This window comes from Myotis daubentonii, chromosome X (assembly GCF_963259705.1).
Source record: "Myotis daubentonii chromosome X, mMyoDau2.1, whole genome shotgun sequence".
NCBI lineage: Eukaryota > Metazoa > Chordata > Mammalia > Chiroptera > Vespertilionidae > Myotis > Myotis daubentonii.
This window is the reverse complement of record NC_081861.1, coordinates 131,375,934-131,392,261: the sequence shown is the minus strand read 5'-3', so window position 1 is coordinate 131,392,261 and position 16,328 is coordinate 131,375,934. Positions and strand designations below refer to the sequence as shown.

Sequence of the window (16,328 nt, the reverse complement as noted above, 5' to 3'; positions counted from 1 at the left end):
TGCTGGCCAGGCAATTCCTCCTTATCTTCACACAAATATCACATATTATTTAAGGAATATATATCTTGTGGAAAAGATACACCCATAGCAAATAAGCACATGAAAAAATGCTCAATATCATGTCACTACAGAATTGCATACTAAACTAACAAAAAGATACTATTACAAACCTATTAGAATGGCTATAAACTATGGAGACAGTAAAAAGATATCAGGGTTTTGGGAGGAGGAAGGAAGGGATGAATAGTTGTGACGCAGGGAATTTTTAAGGTAGTGAAACTATTTTGTATAATTCCATAATGGTATATACATGTGTCTGTCAAAAGCCACAGAATGTATAGCCCAAAGAGTGAATGTATAGCCCAAAGAGTGAACCCTAATGTAAACTATGGATTTTAGTTAATGACAATAATGCACCTATATTGGCTCGTCAATTATAAGGACTGTACCACTGGAATGCAAGATAAATGTGTGGGGAATTGAATTAATAAAGGTTAACATGAGAAAATGGATTGGTGGGATGAGGAGCTATATGAGAACTCTGTACTTTTTCCTCAATTGTTCTGTGAACCTAAAACTGCTCAAAGAAGAAGGACAGAACCAAGATGGCGGCATAGGTAAACACTTGTACTTGCTGCCTCCCACAACCATATCAAAATTACAACTAAAATATAGAACAACTATCATCCAGAACCACAGGAAAGCTGGCTGAGTAGAAGTAGAACTAGAGAGGTAAAGAAGAAAGCACATTGAGACTGGTAGGAGGTGCGGAGGTGCAGAGGCACAAAACGGGCTGGCACCCGGGCGTGCTGCTTTTTTAATCAGGAGGGAGATACAAGCTCCTACTTACTCTGAGCTCCAGTGCTGGGCGAGACTTTGGGGGACCCAGACACATACAGGGAGAAACTGGACTGTCTGCATTGGGGCAGGAATGTGGGGGCAGCTTGCTTCCAGACGAAGGTGCTCGCAACAGTCATTGCTCCTGAGCTGGAACCACTGGTGCAGGGCTGACTGGCAGCTATTGCTGTTTGCTCCACCCTGGAGATTCCCTGAGACCCCACCCCATTCAATTTACAACCCCACCCAAGCTGTGCACAGCTGCACTTGCATATGAATGGCCAGTCCTTTCTCAGCCTAAAACCTATCAAACTGCAACTGGGTCAGGGAACCCCAAAGCTATCAAAAGAAGGCAAAGGCCAGCACTGCAGCAGCCTGCCTTGCTTCACAGCTGGGCCTCATATGGGCACTTCCAAACCCCATATAAAGAGGAGGAATCTGCAGATCTCCTGCTGGGTGGTCCCAGGCAGTGACTGACTTTATACCTCCTCGGAGATCCAAGAGCTATTTTACCCAGTGGTCAGTGTGAAACCATACCAGATTACAACTCTTCATATCCATAAGTGACACACTCAAGGGGCAGACTCAGTGAGTACCAATGCCCCACTGAAGCAAGTCCTGCCCCATAAGGGTGCCTCCTGCACAGCAGCTCTTCCAGCATAGACATAGCTGGTCCTCACAGCCAATTGGTCTGGAGGTCAATTCCTCCCAGTGATACCAACAGCTATCAAGGCTCAATTACAACAAGACTGTGCACACAGCCCACAAAGGGGTGCACCAAGAGTGTGTGCACCTCAGGTGATTGGGGAGGCTGAGCCACTGGGCCCTATAGAACACCTACTACATAAGGCCACTCTATCAACTCAAGGAGCCTTAGCAGCTACCCAATACATAGGAACAAACACAGGGAAGCAGCCAAAATGTGGACACAAAGAAACATGTCACAAATGAAAGAAGTGGAAGAAAGCAAAGTACTAGATATAGAGTTCAAAACTACAGTTATAAGGTTACTCAAGAATCTTCTAGAAACCTCCGAGTAACTTAGTGACACCTTCAAGGATCTTAGTGAGAATGCCAAAAAAAATGGAAAAGGACCAGTCAGAAATTAAGCATACATTGACTGAAATAAAGAATAATATACAGAGATTCAACAGTAGAGTAGAGGATCGCAAGAATCAAGTCAAAGATTTGAAATACAAAGAAGCAAAAAACACCCAACAGGAAGAGCAAAAAGAAAAAAGATTCCAAAAATATGAAGATAGTGTAAGGAGCCTCTGGGACAACTTCAAGCATACCAACATCAGAATTATGGGGGCGCTAGAAGAAGAGAGAGAGCAAGATATTGAAAACCTATTTGAAGAAATAATGACAGAAAACTTCCCCTACCTGGTGAAAGACATAGACTTACAAGTCCAGAGATTGGACTGCAAGACTACTGAGGGAGTGAGTGGCTGCCGCCGGGCTTGTGGGCCACTGGGACTGGTCAGCTGAGCAGTACTCTCACTGTAGGAGTGCACTGACCAACAGGGAGCAGCTCTGTTGAGTGTCTGCCCCCTGGTGGTCAGTGCGCTCCCACAGCCAACCTCCCGCAGTCCCTCCCCCTGGCTGGCCAATCAATTAGGATTGGGTGAGACAGCCCTGATTGGCTCCAACTGCCAACCAGGCGGAGGGACCCCACCCGTGCACAAATTCATGCACCGGGCCTCCAGTACATTTATAAAAACAGTGGATAATTGTGGAAGGTCAAGGGACCTGGAAAAGCCAAAATAATCTTGAATAAAGTTGGAGGATTCACACTGTAGGACTCTCAGAATAAAGTACAGGAATACATTAAATCTTCATGACCTTGGGTTAGGCAATGATTTCTTAGATATGATAGCAAAAACACAAGTGACAAAAAAAAGATAAACTGAACTTCATCAAAATAAAAAACTGTGCTGCTAATAATACTATCAAGAAAGTGAAATAATAACCCACAGAAGAGAAGAAAAATTTTGGAAATTGTATGTCTGATAAGGGACTTGTATTTACAATATATAAAGAACTCTTGCTGTAACCGGTTTTGCTCAGTGGATAGAGCGTCGGCTTGCGGACTGAAAGGTCCCGGGTTCGATTCCGGTCAAGGGCATGTACCTTGGTTGCGGGCACATCTCCGGTAGGAGGTGTGCAGGAGACGGCTGATCAATGTTTCTCTCTCATCGATGTTTCTGACTCTCTATCCCTCTCCCTTCCGCTCTGTAAAAAATCAATAAAATATATATTAAAAAAAAAGAACTCTTACATCAATAATAAATGACAAATGACCCAATTTGAAAATGGGCAAAAGATTTGAATAGAAATTTCTTCAATGAAAATGTAAAAATGACCAACGTAGAGGAGGAAAAAAAAAGTTCCCTGAACCCTTTTAAATTCTTGGGTGAGGGCCCTGTAACAAGAGACAAATTAACAAGAGGAAAGCATACAAATTTATTTAATATAAGTTTTGTATTACACAGGAGCTTTTATAAGGAAATGAAGACCTGAAGAAGCAGTTAAACCTGAGTGCTTTCATGCTAGGTTTGATGAAGAGTAGAGTCATGGAAAAATGTGATAAGACTAAAAGGGTATGAGCTAAGAATAGTAAACTGGGGTAGGGTGTCCTAAACTCTGTCACCAACAAGCACATGAAGAGAGAAGTGCAAATAAAAAACACAAGATACTACTTCATACCCACAATATGGGCTAAAATAAAAAAAGATAAAAACAGGGCAGGAAGAGATTAAACATATAACTTATTTTTTAAAAATATGTTTTTATTGACTTTTTTAGAGAGAGAGGGTTAGAGAGATAGAAACTTCAATGAGAGAGCAACATCATCAATTGGCTTCCTCCTGCACTCGTCTCACAGGAGATTGAGCCCACAACCCAGGCATGTGCCCTGTCCTGACCAAGAATTGAACCAGTGGTCTCTTGATTCCTGGGTTGACGCTAAATCGCTGAGCTACACCAGCAGGCTGGGCTAAACAAATAACTTATATACATACTAGAGGCCTGATGCCTGAGGAAGGGGTTGGAGGGGGGGGGGCAATGGGGGAAAAGGGGAACACCTGTAATGCTTTCAAAAATAAAGATAGATTTTAAAAAAAGACAAAAACATGCCGAAACCGGTTTGGCTCAGTGGATAGAGCGTCGGCCTGTGGACTGAAGGGTCCTGGGTTCAATTCCGGTCAAGGGCATGTACCTGGGTTGCGGGCACATCCCCAGTGGGAGATGTGCAGGAGGCGGCTGATCGATGTTTCTCTCTCATCGATGTTTCTAACTCTCTATCTCTCTCCCTTCCTCTCTGTAAAAAATCAATAAAAAATATATTAAAAAAAAGAGACAAAAACAGTAAAAAGTGTTGGCAAGGACATGGAGAAACTCGTCCCCTTAAACATAGCTGGTAGAAATGTACAATGGTGCAGCCACTTTGGAAAACAGTTTAACAATTCCTCAAAAAACTTAAGCACAGAACTATCCACTCCTAGGTATGTGCACAAGAGATATGAAAACACTTATTCACTCAAAAAGGTGCACAAAAATGGTCATAGCAACATTATTCATAATAGCCAAAAAGTGGAAACGACCAAGGGTTCACCAAGTGACGAATGGATAAGTAAATTGTGGTCTATGCTACAGTGGAATATTATTTGGCAATAAAAAGAAATGAAGTGTGATTCACCCTACAACATGGACGAACCTTAAAAATATTATGGTAAGTGAAAGAAGCCAAACATAAAAAGACACATTGTATGATTTGACTTGTTTATGTGAAATGTCCAAAACAGGAAAATCCATTAGGGATACGAAGTAGGTTAGTGATTATTGGGAGGTTTGGGAGGAAATGGGGAGTGACTGCTAATGGGACCAGGTTTCTTTCAGGGAGAATGAAATGTTGTAAAATTAGATTGTGGTGATAGTTGCACAAGCCTGTGAATATACTAAAACCCAGTCAATTGTATGTTTTAAATGGATAAATTGTGCAGCCTGTGAATTGTGTCTCAAAGCTATGTTTAAAAAGCAAAGAAAAAGCAATATGAAGCGTATTTGCTCCCTAGAATGTAGCAAACTGAGATAAGTGTGGACTGTTTGCTGGACTGCTTGTACCTGGTTTTCAAAAACATTCTTTGTGAAAACCCTGATTGATGAGTTGCAGCTGCAGTAGGGGGATGTGACTTGGCACTTACTCCCAGAGACAATGCACCAAGCATAGTTGCGTTTAGGTGCTAAATCCAAGAGATGGCTGACCTGAGCTGAAGTGCTCTGCACAGTGGTTCAACCCAACTCTTGCAACTGAGCTTGCTTCCTGTGGTGGAGGGATGCTGAAGCTGCTCTTGACCTCCTGGCCAGACCCCAGGAGGCAGTTGCTTTTTGGCCCCATGCATTGCTTCCTGCATAAATTTTAAAGTTAAGTAAATGATTGTGTGTGTGGTGAGGAAGGGAATACTATAATGTGCAGTGCGACCTTATATTTAGCTGTATTAGTAAGTGATTCTCTTTGGGTGATAGGATTCTGGATGATCTTTTCTTCCTTTTTTAAATTAAACATTTTTCAATTACAGTCAACATTCAATATTATTTTATATAGTTTCAGGTTTACAGCATAGTGGTCAGACAATCATATACTTTACAAAGTGTTCCCCCTGATATTTCCAGTACCTACCTGGCACTGTACATAGTTATTACATTATTGACTCTATTTCCTATGCTGTACTTTACATTCCCATGACTATTTTGTAACTGCCAATCTGTACTTCTCAATCCCTGCACCTTTTTAACCCAGCCCCCCAGCCCCCTCCCTTCTGGCAACCATCAGTCTGTTCTCTGTGTCTATGAGTCTGCTTCTCTTTTGTTTGTTCATTTATATTGTTCTTTAGAGTCCACATATAAGTGAAATCATATGGCATTTGTCTTTCTCTGACTGATTTATTCCACTTAACATAATACTCTCTAGGTGCACTGGATGATCCGTTTTAAAATACTTCCCTGTGTTTTCTGATTTTTTAAATCTAAAAGATGTTATTTCTTTTTAAATAAAATGATCTGAAAAACAAAAGTCTTCGCATTCCTGAGCTAAATCCTACTTGGTCATGGTGAATGATTCTATTCATGTATTGAGTTCTGTTTGCTATTAACTATTATTTTATTTATAGTTTTTCATCTAGCACCTTGGCTTTTCTGTTCTCTCTTTTCTTCCGCTATAGTCTTTAAGATTGGATTTCAGGGTTGCATTGTCCTCATAAAATGAATTAGAGAATTTTCCATGCTTTTGTATAATTTGAAACTGCTAGCTGAGTATAGGAATAATCTGTTATAGATTGCTATTTTATTAGAAAAAGATAAAACTCAGGAACAGTCAGATGGAAGAGACATGTAGGGCAAGATGTGGGGAAAGGGGCCTGGAGCTTCCATGCCCTCTCCCAGAGGGAAACCCTCCCAGCATCTCCACGTGTTTACCAACCCAGAAGCTCTGTCACTTTTGGGGGGAGGGGACGAGGGGGTAGAACTACAATATTAATGTCGTCTCCGGTAAAAGTAAGTCTTTCTAAAGAGTTTAATTTTTTTCTTTTCCACACCAGGAGTATAACTGGTGAGGCTGAAACCCTGTGCAGAAGAGTCAGTGGCTGCGCTGGCTCCCCATGCTCTGTGCATCCAGTGGCGAGGGTGCTTGGGCAAGGCTGCTGAACTCTGGCGTCAACTGCTTCAGGGGAGGCCCCACCTGTCGCCACTGGTCTCGGGTTTTATTGTGCAAGCGTGAGAACTGCCTGGCATGCTGAGTGAAGAGATGGGGAATACACTTTTGGGATCTGAAACCAAGTAGGCTGAGCTTGGGTGCCAGCTGGGAAAGACCACATGCCTGGCACCCACAAACCGGCACCCCTTCAGTGGGAAGTTGAGTCTGAGTTTGGTAGGCACGCACACTCCTCCCATCCGCACTGGGGAGCCACACGTTCCAGCTAGTTTATTGCCAGCTGTCACTGAGAGCGCCTGGGATCATTCATCGAATAATCCTGCTTGTCTCTCCTCGCTGAAACAGTTATACAGTATTGTCCTTTGTTTAAACAGGGAGTGTCCGCAAATGTGGGTAGTTAAAAAAAATACTGATTTAGGAATACTGTGATTACGCTATCAGACCTTCTCAAAGAGATTTTCCTTAGTAGTCTCTAGATAATTCAAAATGCATATACATGTGTTTTATGTTACTTTTCTAGCCGTCAGATTACTAAAGATTTTTGAACTATCCTGGTTATAAAATGTGCCGCTTCACTGCAGACACAGGACTAGTTTTCATCTCTAGCCACAGGAGGGCGCACAAATACATTTATCAAGTGAAGTTTTGTTGAAAAGGTTTGGATGATCTTTACTTGGGTTTGAGAGGAAAAACCATGAATACTATTGTACTCTTGTTAGTGAAGAGCTGCACTGTCTGATAGAAGTTTCTGCGATGGTGGAAGTGTTCTGTGTCTATGCTATCCAATTGGATAGCCACATATGGATGTTGAACCCTTGAAATGTGGCTAATGTGATCAAGGAAATTAATTTGAAATTTTAATTTAATGATACATTTCAATAGCCACATGGGGCTGGTGGCTGCCGTATTGGACTGTGTAAGTCTAGAGTACTAGAATATAGGAATATAGGTTTTTCTGAATGGCTTCATGATATTGGCATTTAAACAACTTTGAATCTAACAATAACTTAAGAGGTAAAGGAAACTAGCATTGATGTTCCTATTATTGACCAGCTACTGTGCTAGGCATACTTCTAGATCCATCTCACTTGACCCTTACTGGCACCTGAGAGATGGATATTAGTGTGTCCATTTTGTGACTGAAGAAGCAGACTCCAGAGTGATGAAGTAACTGGCCCAAAGTCATCGAGATAGTCGTTGAGCCAGATATGCCCATCTAATATTTTTGAGAACCTACAATGTGCCAATAAATATACCATCTAGGGCCTAGGTTCTAGGCACTATTATAGACACTGGAAATCTGTAATAGGAACCGATACTTGATATGAGGACCTTTTTTAGTAAATGTTATAATTCTGTCCAATGTCGCATTTTCTGATTTATCTGAGGATGAGTCGTACATTTATGCACGTCATGTTCTCAGAGTTGAAAGGAACCTCCAGGTTAACTCTGAGCACTCTCTGATGCATGACATTCTCTATCACCATGAACTCTGATCTAGGTAGGGGGATTCCTACTGGGTTCCAATTCTGTCACTAACTAGATCTATGACCTTAAGTAGATGGTTTGCCTTTCCAGAGGTAGAATTTCCTCATTTCTCAAAACATGCTTTTAGCCTAGGTTACCAGTGGTTGGCAAACTGCGGCTCGGCAAACCGCAGCTCGTGAGCCTCATGCGGCTCTTTGGCCCCTTGAGTGTGGCTCTTCCACAAAATACCGGCTCTTCCACAAAATACCGGCTCTTCCACAAAATACCGACTTTTGCACATGGGCCACAAAGTTTCAATCGCACTGAAAGTGCGTGCCCGCACGTGGTATTTTGTGGAAGAGCCACACTCAAGGGACCAAAGAGCTGCATGTGGCTCACGAGCCATGGTTTGCCGACCACGGGCCTAGGAGATCTCCAAGGGCTATTTCATATTTTACTGATTCTAAGACTCACATTTTTCACATTTAAAATTAAAAAAAAAATCCTTACCTGAGGATATTTTTCCATTGATTTTCAGAGAGAGAGAGTGGAGGAGAGAGGGAAAGACAGAGAGAAATATTGATGTGAGAGAAACACACTGATTGGTTGCTTCCTGCATGTTCCCTACCAGGGCCTCACCAGGGAGGAGTCTGTACTGAGGTATGTGCCCTTGGTGGGAATCGAACCCAGGACCCTTTGGGTCCGCAGTCTGACACTCTATCCGTTGAGCCAAACAGGGTAGGGCTATTTTTCACATTTTAACATCAGATTTCTTCTTGACAGTCAGTGACACTTCAGAGTAAAGTTGGCAGCATTTTTTCTTTTCTTTTTTAAATTTTATTTTCTTGTTTAAAGTATTACAAATAGTAGTATATATGTCTCCTTTTTTTCCCCATTGACCTTCCCTTTGCCTCCCTTACCCCCCCCCCCCCCCAGTGTCTCGTATCCATTGGTTATGCTTATATGCATGCATATAAGTCCTTAGATTGATCTCTGACCTCCCCTCCCCCGAACACTCCCCAGCCTTCCCGCTGTAATTTGACAGTCTGTTCCATGCTTCTCTGCCTCTGTATCTATCTTTTTGTTCATTAGGTTATAATGGTCTCTATTATCCATAAATGAGTGAGATCATGTGGTATTTTTCTTTCACTGCCTGGCTTATTTCACTTAGCATAATGCTCTCCAGTTCCATCCATGCTGCTGCAAATGGTAGGAATTCCTTCTTTTTTATAGCAGTGTAGTATTCCATTGTGTAGATGTACCATAGTTTTCTAATCCATTCATCTACTGATGGGCATTTAGGCTGTCTCCAAATCTTGGCTATTGTAAATTGTGCTGCTTTGAACATAGGGATGCACATATCCTTTCTGATTGGTATTTCTGTTTTCTTGGGATATATCCCTAGAAGTGGTATTACTGGGTCAAATGGCAGTTCCACTTTTAAATTTTTGAGGAAACGCCATACTGTTTTCCACAATGGCTGCACCAGTCTGCATTTCCACCAGAAGTGAAGGAGGGTTCCCTTTTCTCCGCATCCTCTCCAGCACTTGTCATTTGTTGATTTGTTGATGATAGCCATTATGACAGGTGTGAGGTGGTACCTCATTGTTGTTTTGATTTGCATTTCTCAGATGATTAGTGACTTTGAGCATGTTTTCATGTGTCTCTTGGCTTTCTGAATGTCCTCTTTTGAAAAGTGTCTATTTAGGTCCTTTGCCCATTTTTTTGATTGGGTTGTTATCTTTCTTTTGTTAAGTTGTATGAGTTCCCTGTAAACATTGGAGATTAAACCCTTATGGGAGATAACATTGGCAAATACGTTCTCCTATGCAGCGGGCTTTCTTGTTGATGGTTTCTTTTTCTGTGCAGAAGCCTTTTATTTTATGTAGTCCTATTTGTTTATTTTCTCCTTAGTCTCTCTTGCCCTAGGATCTGTGCCTGTAAAGATATTGCTATGACATATGTCTGCAATTTTGCTGCCTATGGAGTCTTGTAGGGTTTTTATGGTTTCCTGTCTTACATTCAAGTCCTTTGGCAGCATTTTTTCTTAGACTAAATGAAATATGGTCTGTGTACTTTTATTTTAAAAAAATTATTATTATTACTAAAGGCCCAGTGCATGAAATTCATTCATGGCGCAGGGAGGGGGGGTGGGGAGAGGTCCCTCAGCCTGGCCTGCACCCTCTCACAATCTGGGACCGCTGGCTCCTGACTGCTCGCCTGCTTGCCTGATCATCCCTAACTCCTCACCTGCCTGCCTGTTTGCCCTAACCCCTCTGCTTGCCTGCCTGATCACTCTTAACTTCTCACGTGCCTGCCTGATCGCCCCTAACCACTCTACCTGCCTGCCTGATCGACCCTAACCACTCTACCTGCCTGCCTGATTGCCCCTAACTGCCTCTGCATTGGCCCCTGCTGCAGGGGCTTTATCTGGAAGAACGTCCGGAATGACGCCTGGAAGGTCGTTCAGCTGTGTGGTCTAATTAGCATATTACACTTTTATTATTATAGATTATTTTTACTCAAAGCCTTTTTATTATAGTACATGGATTGGGACTGATGGGATGGGGTAGATGTGGGCAACAATTGCCCTGATTAGCATTGGATGCCCATCTTGATAGCCATGTATATGCTAAAGGTGCTGCCACTTTGCATCATGGCTTTCCCAATGCTGCCAATCAGCTCCTGAACCCACATTCCAATCCTGAAGCAGGAAAATGTGCCAAAGAGCACCCCAGCCATCATGCCCACGGTGCAACCCATCACAAAGCCCATCTTCACGCTGTTGAAGCAGCTTGGCTGAGACTGTCCATAGGGACCCACGGCCACTGGCATCTCGCTTGCGGCCTCAATCTCTCAGCGCTGTTTCTTTCACATGGAACGCGAGGGGTAGCATGCTGGTGGTCTGTGTAATTTTAGAATACTGGTGAAAATATTTATATTAATATACACTTTGAAATCCCCGAGAGGCAAAGACAATGACCTTTTATTGTGATTCTAAATCCAGTTTAGAATATTAAATTGCATATGTCATAATCAGTTCTTTCTTAAGTGGCCAAGTCATGGCATGCAACACACAAACTCAGAAGTCTGCTACATCGTACTGAAATCAGCCAGATTAATCTTAGGCAAAGTTGGAGGGTGGATGAAGTTTTGTTTGTCTTGAGAGTTTCCCATCCTTTAAAAAAATTTTTATCTTCTTCAGGTACTCAGAGCTCTTAAGCATCATTTCCTCCATGATACCCTCTGTTGTTTCTCCTCTCCTTAACCCCTGTCTCTATCAGCTACACTTGAGAGTGAATTAATTATGGGCATATTTTCTCATGAAGATTTATGACCAAGGAAATCGCTTGGTACCAGTGGTGTATTGGTTTATACTTTACAACTGGCTCTCTGGGAATGGGGGTGGAGGAAGGCCTGATTTGTAGCGGTTGTCAATTTCTGTGGTATAAATACTCCCACAGTGGCTGATTTTAAGCTACCAATATGACGTCAACCACTTTGTAAAATTCCTGAAAATTTGACAGCTCTCTCAAGCCAATGTAACCCTGCTCCAGTATACAGGTCTGCCACAGTCCTGGGATGGTTTCTGATTGCCTCCAGGATAAAAGCCAACTTCTCTGGCTTGATATTTAAGGGCAGGGGATGATCCAAATCTCATGGGTTCCAATCCTTATGCAGTTTGGAGGTCCTCTTTAAGAACAGTCATACTCACTTAATAATACAACATTGGGTACAAAAAGGAATAATTATTTGGAATGAGAAAAGAAAGCATAACAAATTACAAATGTTAAAAAGCTGACAAATACCAGAAACATCACAAAACTTGAAAAAAAAATCACATAATACATTTGAAAGATCTTTCCATAGACTTGCTTCAGCTCTGTACATTTTAAACCTTGTTTCTTGTCCACTACCCACACACTTGTGGTGCCAGGTGCCCCAAGACATGATCATATTGCCATATGCCTGCTGGCAGTGGGCCATAGGCACATTCTTGGGAGCCCTTCCTACTTGGGATGGCTGGCAGTGACCTAACCATTTGTGGAAGTGATTGCAAACCATGTAAGGATATCTGAAACCCAGCGAAATGAATCTCCAACTCAACTTCCCCTTAGCTGGGCCCCCCAAATGCCTGTGGCCACTCCAGTGCCACTGAGCACAGGGGAAGTATGTCAGTCAGGGTTAGATCTTTGGCAGCTGAGGGAGCTGGTGGATGAGTCTGTGGGCTGCTGCCACTGTGTCTGTTGTTGAGCGGAAGTTGTTACAGTCAGCAGTTGCGGAGGAGAGCCGAATGTGGGAGATCTGGTGGCAGCCCAGTGCCATCCAAGTGGGGGATCGGATCAGTGACACTACTGCGTGCGAGTTGCCATGGTGCCTGGCACCCTGGACTAACCTTCAGAACTTCAAAAATAGGACTGCTGGTTCGCATCTGCCTCCCACAACATGTCTTTAGTGGCCAGTGCTAACCTGGAACCATACAGGGGAAAAAACACACAAAGAAACATAGTCCAGTTTAGCTAAGTTGATGCAGAACTAAGCTATTACAGGAAGTGTGAGGGAGGGGACACAGGAATGGAAAGAGATGGTGTTTTTCACTGATTGCAGCTTAAGCATTTTACTTTTGCAAATTTAAACATGTGGCTATGCAAACATGTTGCTAGGACCTTTCCTTAAGCTTCATTAACTTCATGATAAATCCATCCTGGTAGAGTCATAGAGTCAGTAGCACCTCTAAACCTTACACACACACACACACACACACACACACACACACACACACACACACACACACTGAGCTCTATGTACCAGGCATATTCTAGGCACTGGGGGTCCAGAAGTGAGCAAAACTGACAAAAATCCTTTTCCTGGTGGTGAGGTGGAGTAGATGAAACAAAGAAACATTTTTGTAATGGTGATAAGTGCTCTGGAGGACAGTAAAGCAGAGAAAGGAAGCTAGGGAGTGGGAGTGTGCTGGGAGGAATTTTTTGGGTGGTTAGAGAAGACCTTATCGAGGACACTGAGCACAAATCTGAAGGAGGGGAGGGAAGGAGCCACAGGGCTATCTGGGACACAATGTCCCAGACCAGGGAATTGGCCCAAAGTCCCCCAGCCAAGTGAATTGAGCTTGCTTTGTTCTTGCAGAGCAGCTCAGTGATCTATGGCGAGTGGTGGGAGAAGAAGGCAGACATGTGGGTGAGGGTGGTTCCTGCAGGGTCTGGTGAGCGATTAGTCTTTCACTTGGAGAACAAGAGGAGTGACCTGATGGAGGACAGAAATGGCCTTAGGGGGTCCAATTAGGAGGCCTTCACAGTAATTCTGACCTGAACCTTCTGCTCCCAGCACCAGTGACAGTTTGCCCAACACACCCTTTCCCATTTGCTTTGTTTTTTTAATCATTCACCCGGATTGTGCTTCCTGTTTCCTCTTCTCATTTAGATCAACTTTGATTTCAATTTTGTTTTTCAAATTTGATAATATAATTTTAAGTTTGCAAGATGGCCTCCTGAACCTGACAAAGATGGCAGATGGCCTGGCCAGTGCGGTTCAGTGGTTGAGCTTTGACCTATGATCATGGTTCGATTCCCAGTCGGTCAGGGCACAAACCCAGGTTGAGGGCTCAATCCCTGTGTGAGGTGTGCAGGAGGCAGCCAATCAATGATTCTCTCTCATCATTGATGTTTCTATCTCTCTCTCTCCCTTCCTCTCTGTTATCAAGAAAAATATATATTAAAAAAAAGACGGCAGATGAATTGCTTATGTGACAAGGTGTTTTCAAAAAGGAAGACTAGTATCTCCTTCTCAGGGGCTGGACTAATACTTGCCTGCCCCACCTTGCTCACCACATTTTAGCCCTGGTCCTGCAAGCCCCCAAGGATATTACAAAGGGGTAATTAGTCACTTTACAGTGGAGAAACCTGGTAGACAGCAGACCCCACCTTAACCACTTTTCAAAGTTAACCTCACCAGGAATGGGAGAAGCTGACTTCATGATCCTCCTAATGTGCTACCATGAGAAGCACACAAGATCTCATGTGGTATTCCCATCCAAAAATGCCAAACTCAATCTAATCATTAGAAAACATCAGACAAAACCATCCCGTCCAATGTTGCGCAGTGGTTGAGCATGGACCCATGTACCAAGAACTCATTGGTTTAATTACCCATCAGGGCACATGCCCTAGTTGTGGGCTCAACATAGTAGGGGGCATGTGGGAGGTAGCTGATTGATGTTTCTCTCATCGATGGTTCTATCTTTCTATCCCTCTCCCTTCCTCTACCTCTAAAAATCAATAAAAACATACTTAAAAAAAGAAAACACCAGACAAACACAGATTGAGGGACCTCCCATAACATAACTGGCCTGTACTCTTCACAGCTGTTGATGTCAAGAAAGGCAAAGAAGGCTGAGGAACTGTTTCAGATGAAAGGAGACTGGAGAGACATAGCAACTAAATGCTTTGTGTAGTACTTTTGGTTTGGGTCCTGAACTGGAAAAAGTGCTAGAAAGGACATTATTGGGTCAGTGGGAAAATTTGACTATGAGCTGTAGATTGAATAATAGTATTATATCAACATTAAATTTCCTGATTCTTGTGATTAAACTGTGGTTATGTAAGAGAATGTTTTTTTTAAAAAAATATATTTTATTGATTTCTTACAGAGAGGAAGGGAGAGAGATAGAGAGTTAGAAACATCGATGAGAGTGAAACATCGATCAGCTGCCTCCTGCACACCCCTGGGGATGTGCCCGCAACCCAGGCACATGCCCCCGACCGGAATCGAACCTGGGACCTTTCAGTCTGCAGGCCGACGCTCTATCCACTGAGCCAAACCGGTTTCGGCAAGAGAATGTTTTTATTCTTGTGAAATACACTCTGAAGTTTTTAGGGGGTAGAGATGTATGATAAACTTACTCTCATAAGGATCAAAACTATCTATATTTACCTGCATTTATCTACATCTATCTATCTACCTATTGAGAGGATGATAAAGCAAATGTGGTACAATGTTAACAATTGAATTTGGGTGAAGGGGATATGTGATATTATTTTACTATTTTTACAACTTTTCTATAAATTTGAAATTATTTCACAATAAAACATTATTTTGTATTGACATTATTTTTAAAAGGTAGCTACAATTTTAAACTTGTAGATTAGGGGAGTGGAGACTGGAGCATTATTTATAGCAGGCATCTCGTTTGCTTTCAAAATAAGCACAAGTGTTATCAAATAGTCATCTTTCTGCAACAACAGGGAGGGTAAATCATTAATTTCTGATAGCTTTGAACTTGCAGTTTCCATTTGCATCTTAACTCCACTAGTTCTGTTAGAGTGGGCAATAAATAAGGTACAAATAGTTATAAGTTAAAATGACCAACCTGTTTATCTTTAATTGCTTGAACAGACAGAAATGCACAAGAAAATTACTTGATGTAAGAATAGCATGCTATTAAAAAGCAAAGTGCCCTAGCCGGTTTGGCTCAGTGGATAGAGCGTCGGCCTGCGGACTGAAAGGTTCCAGGTTCGATTCTGGTCAAGGGCATGTACCTTGGTTGCGGGCACATCCCCAGTAGGAGGTGTGCAAGAGGCAGCTGGCCAATGTTTCTCTCTCATTGATGTTTCTAACTCTCTATCCCTCTCCCTTCCTCTCTGTAAAAAATCAATAAAATATATATATTAAAAAAAGAAAATGATGCTTTGGCCCTAGCCGGTTTGGCTCAGTGGATAGAGCGGCCGGAAGGGTCCTGGGTTCGATTAGGGTCAAGGGCACGCATGTACCTGAGTTGCAGCAGCTCCTCCTGGTCCGGGCGCGTGCAGGAGGCAACCAACTGATGTGTTTCTCTCACATCGATATTTCTCTCTGTTTTTCCCTCTCTCTTCCACTCTCTCTAAAAATCAATGGGGAAATATCCTCGGATGAGGATTAAAAAGATAAATAAAAATAAAATAAAGGAAAATTAAAAAAAAGCGAAGTGCTGTGCTAGGTGGGTACTGAAAATATTAGGGGGAACACTTCGTAAGGTATATGATTGTCTAACCACTATTCTGTACACCTGAAGCCAATACAAAATAATGTTGAAAGTAAACTGTAATTGAAAAAAGTAAAAAATAAAAATTTTAAAAAGCTAGTGCCTCCATATACAGGCACTGTATATACTCCATATACAGTACTGCGTAGAATTTAGCATAGGGTTTTGGATATAAATAAATAAAAGTCAATTCCCAACCTTGGTTGCACATTGGAATAAAAATTCTGGGGAATTTTTAAAATGCTGATCTCACCCCAAATTTTTTTTCCAGGAAGGCAC

The 16,328-nt window shown here is 42.4% G+C and overlaps 1 protein-coding gene across 1 annotated transcript; it reads right to left on the bottom strand.

Annotated features, from left to right (window-relative positions):
• Positions 1-10,609: 10,609 nt before the first annotated feature.
• On the bottom strand, positions 10,610-10,868 carry LOC132224861 (reactive oxygen species modulator 1-like). Its single transcript, XM_059679985.1, has one exon. It carries the CDS (start codon positions 10,847-10,849, stop codon positions 10,610-10,612), a length of 240 nt encoding a protein of 79 aa, XP_059535968.1. The 5' UTR covers positions 10,850-10,868.
• Between the last annotated feature and the right edge of the window lie 5,460 nt (positions 10,869-16,328).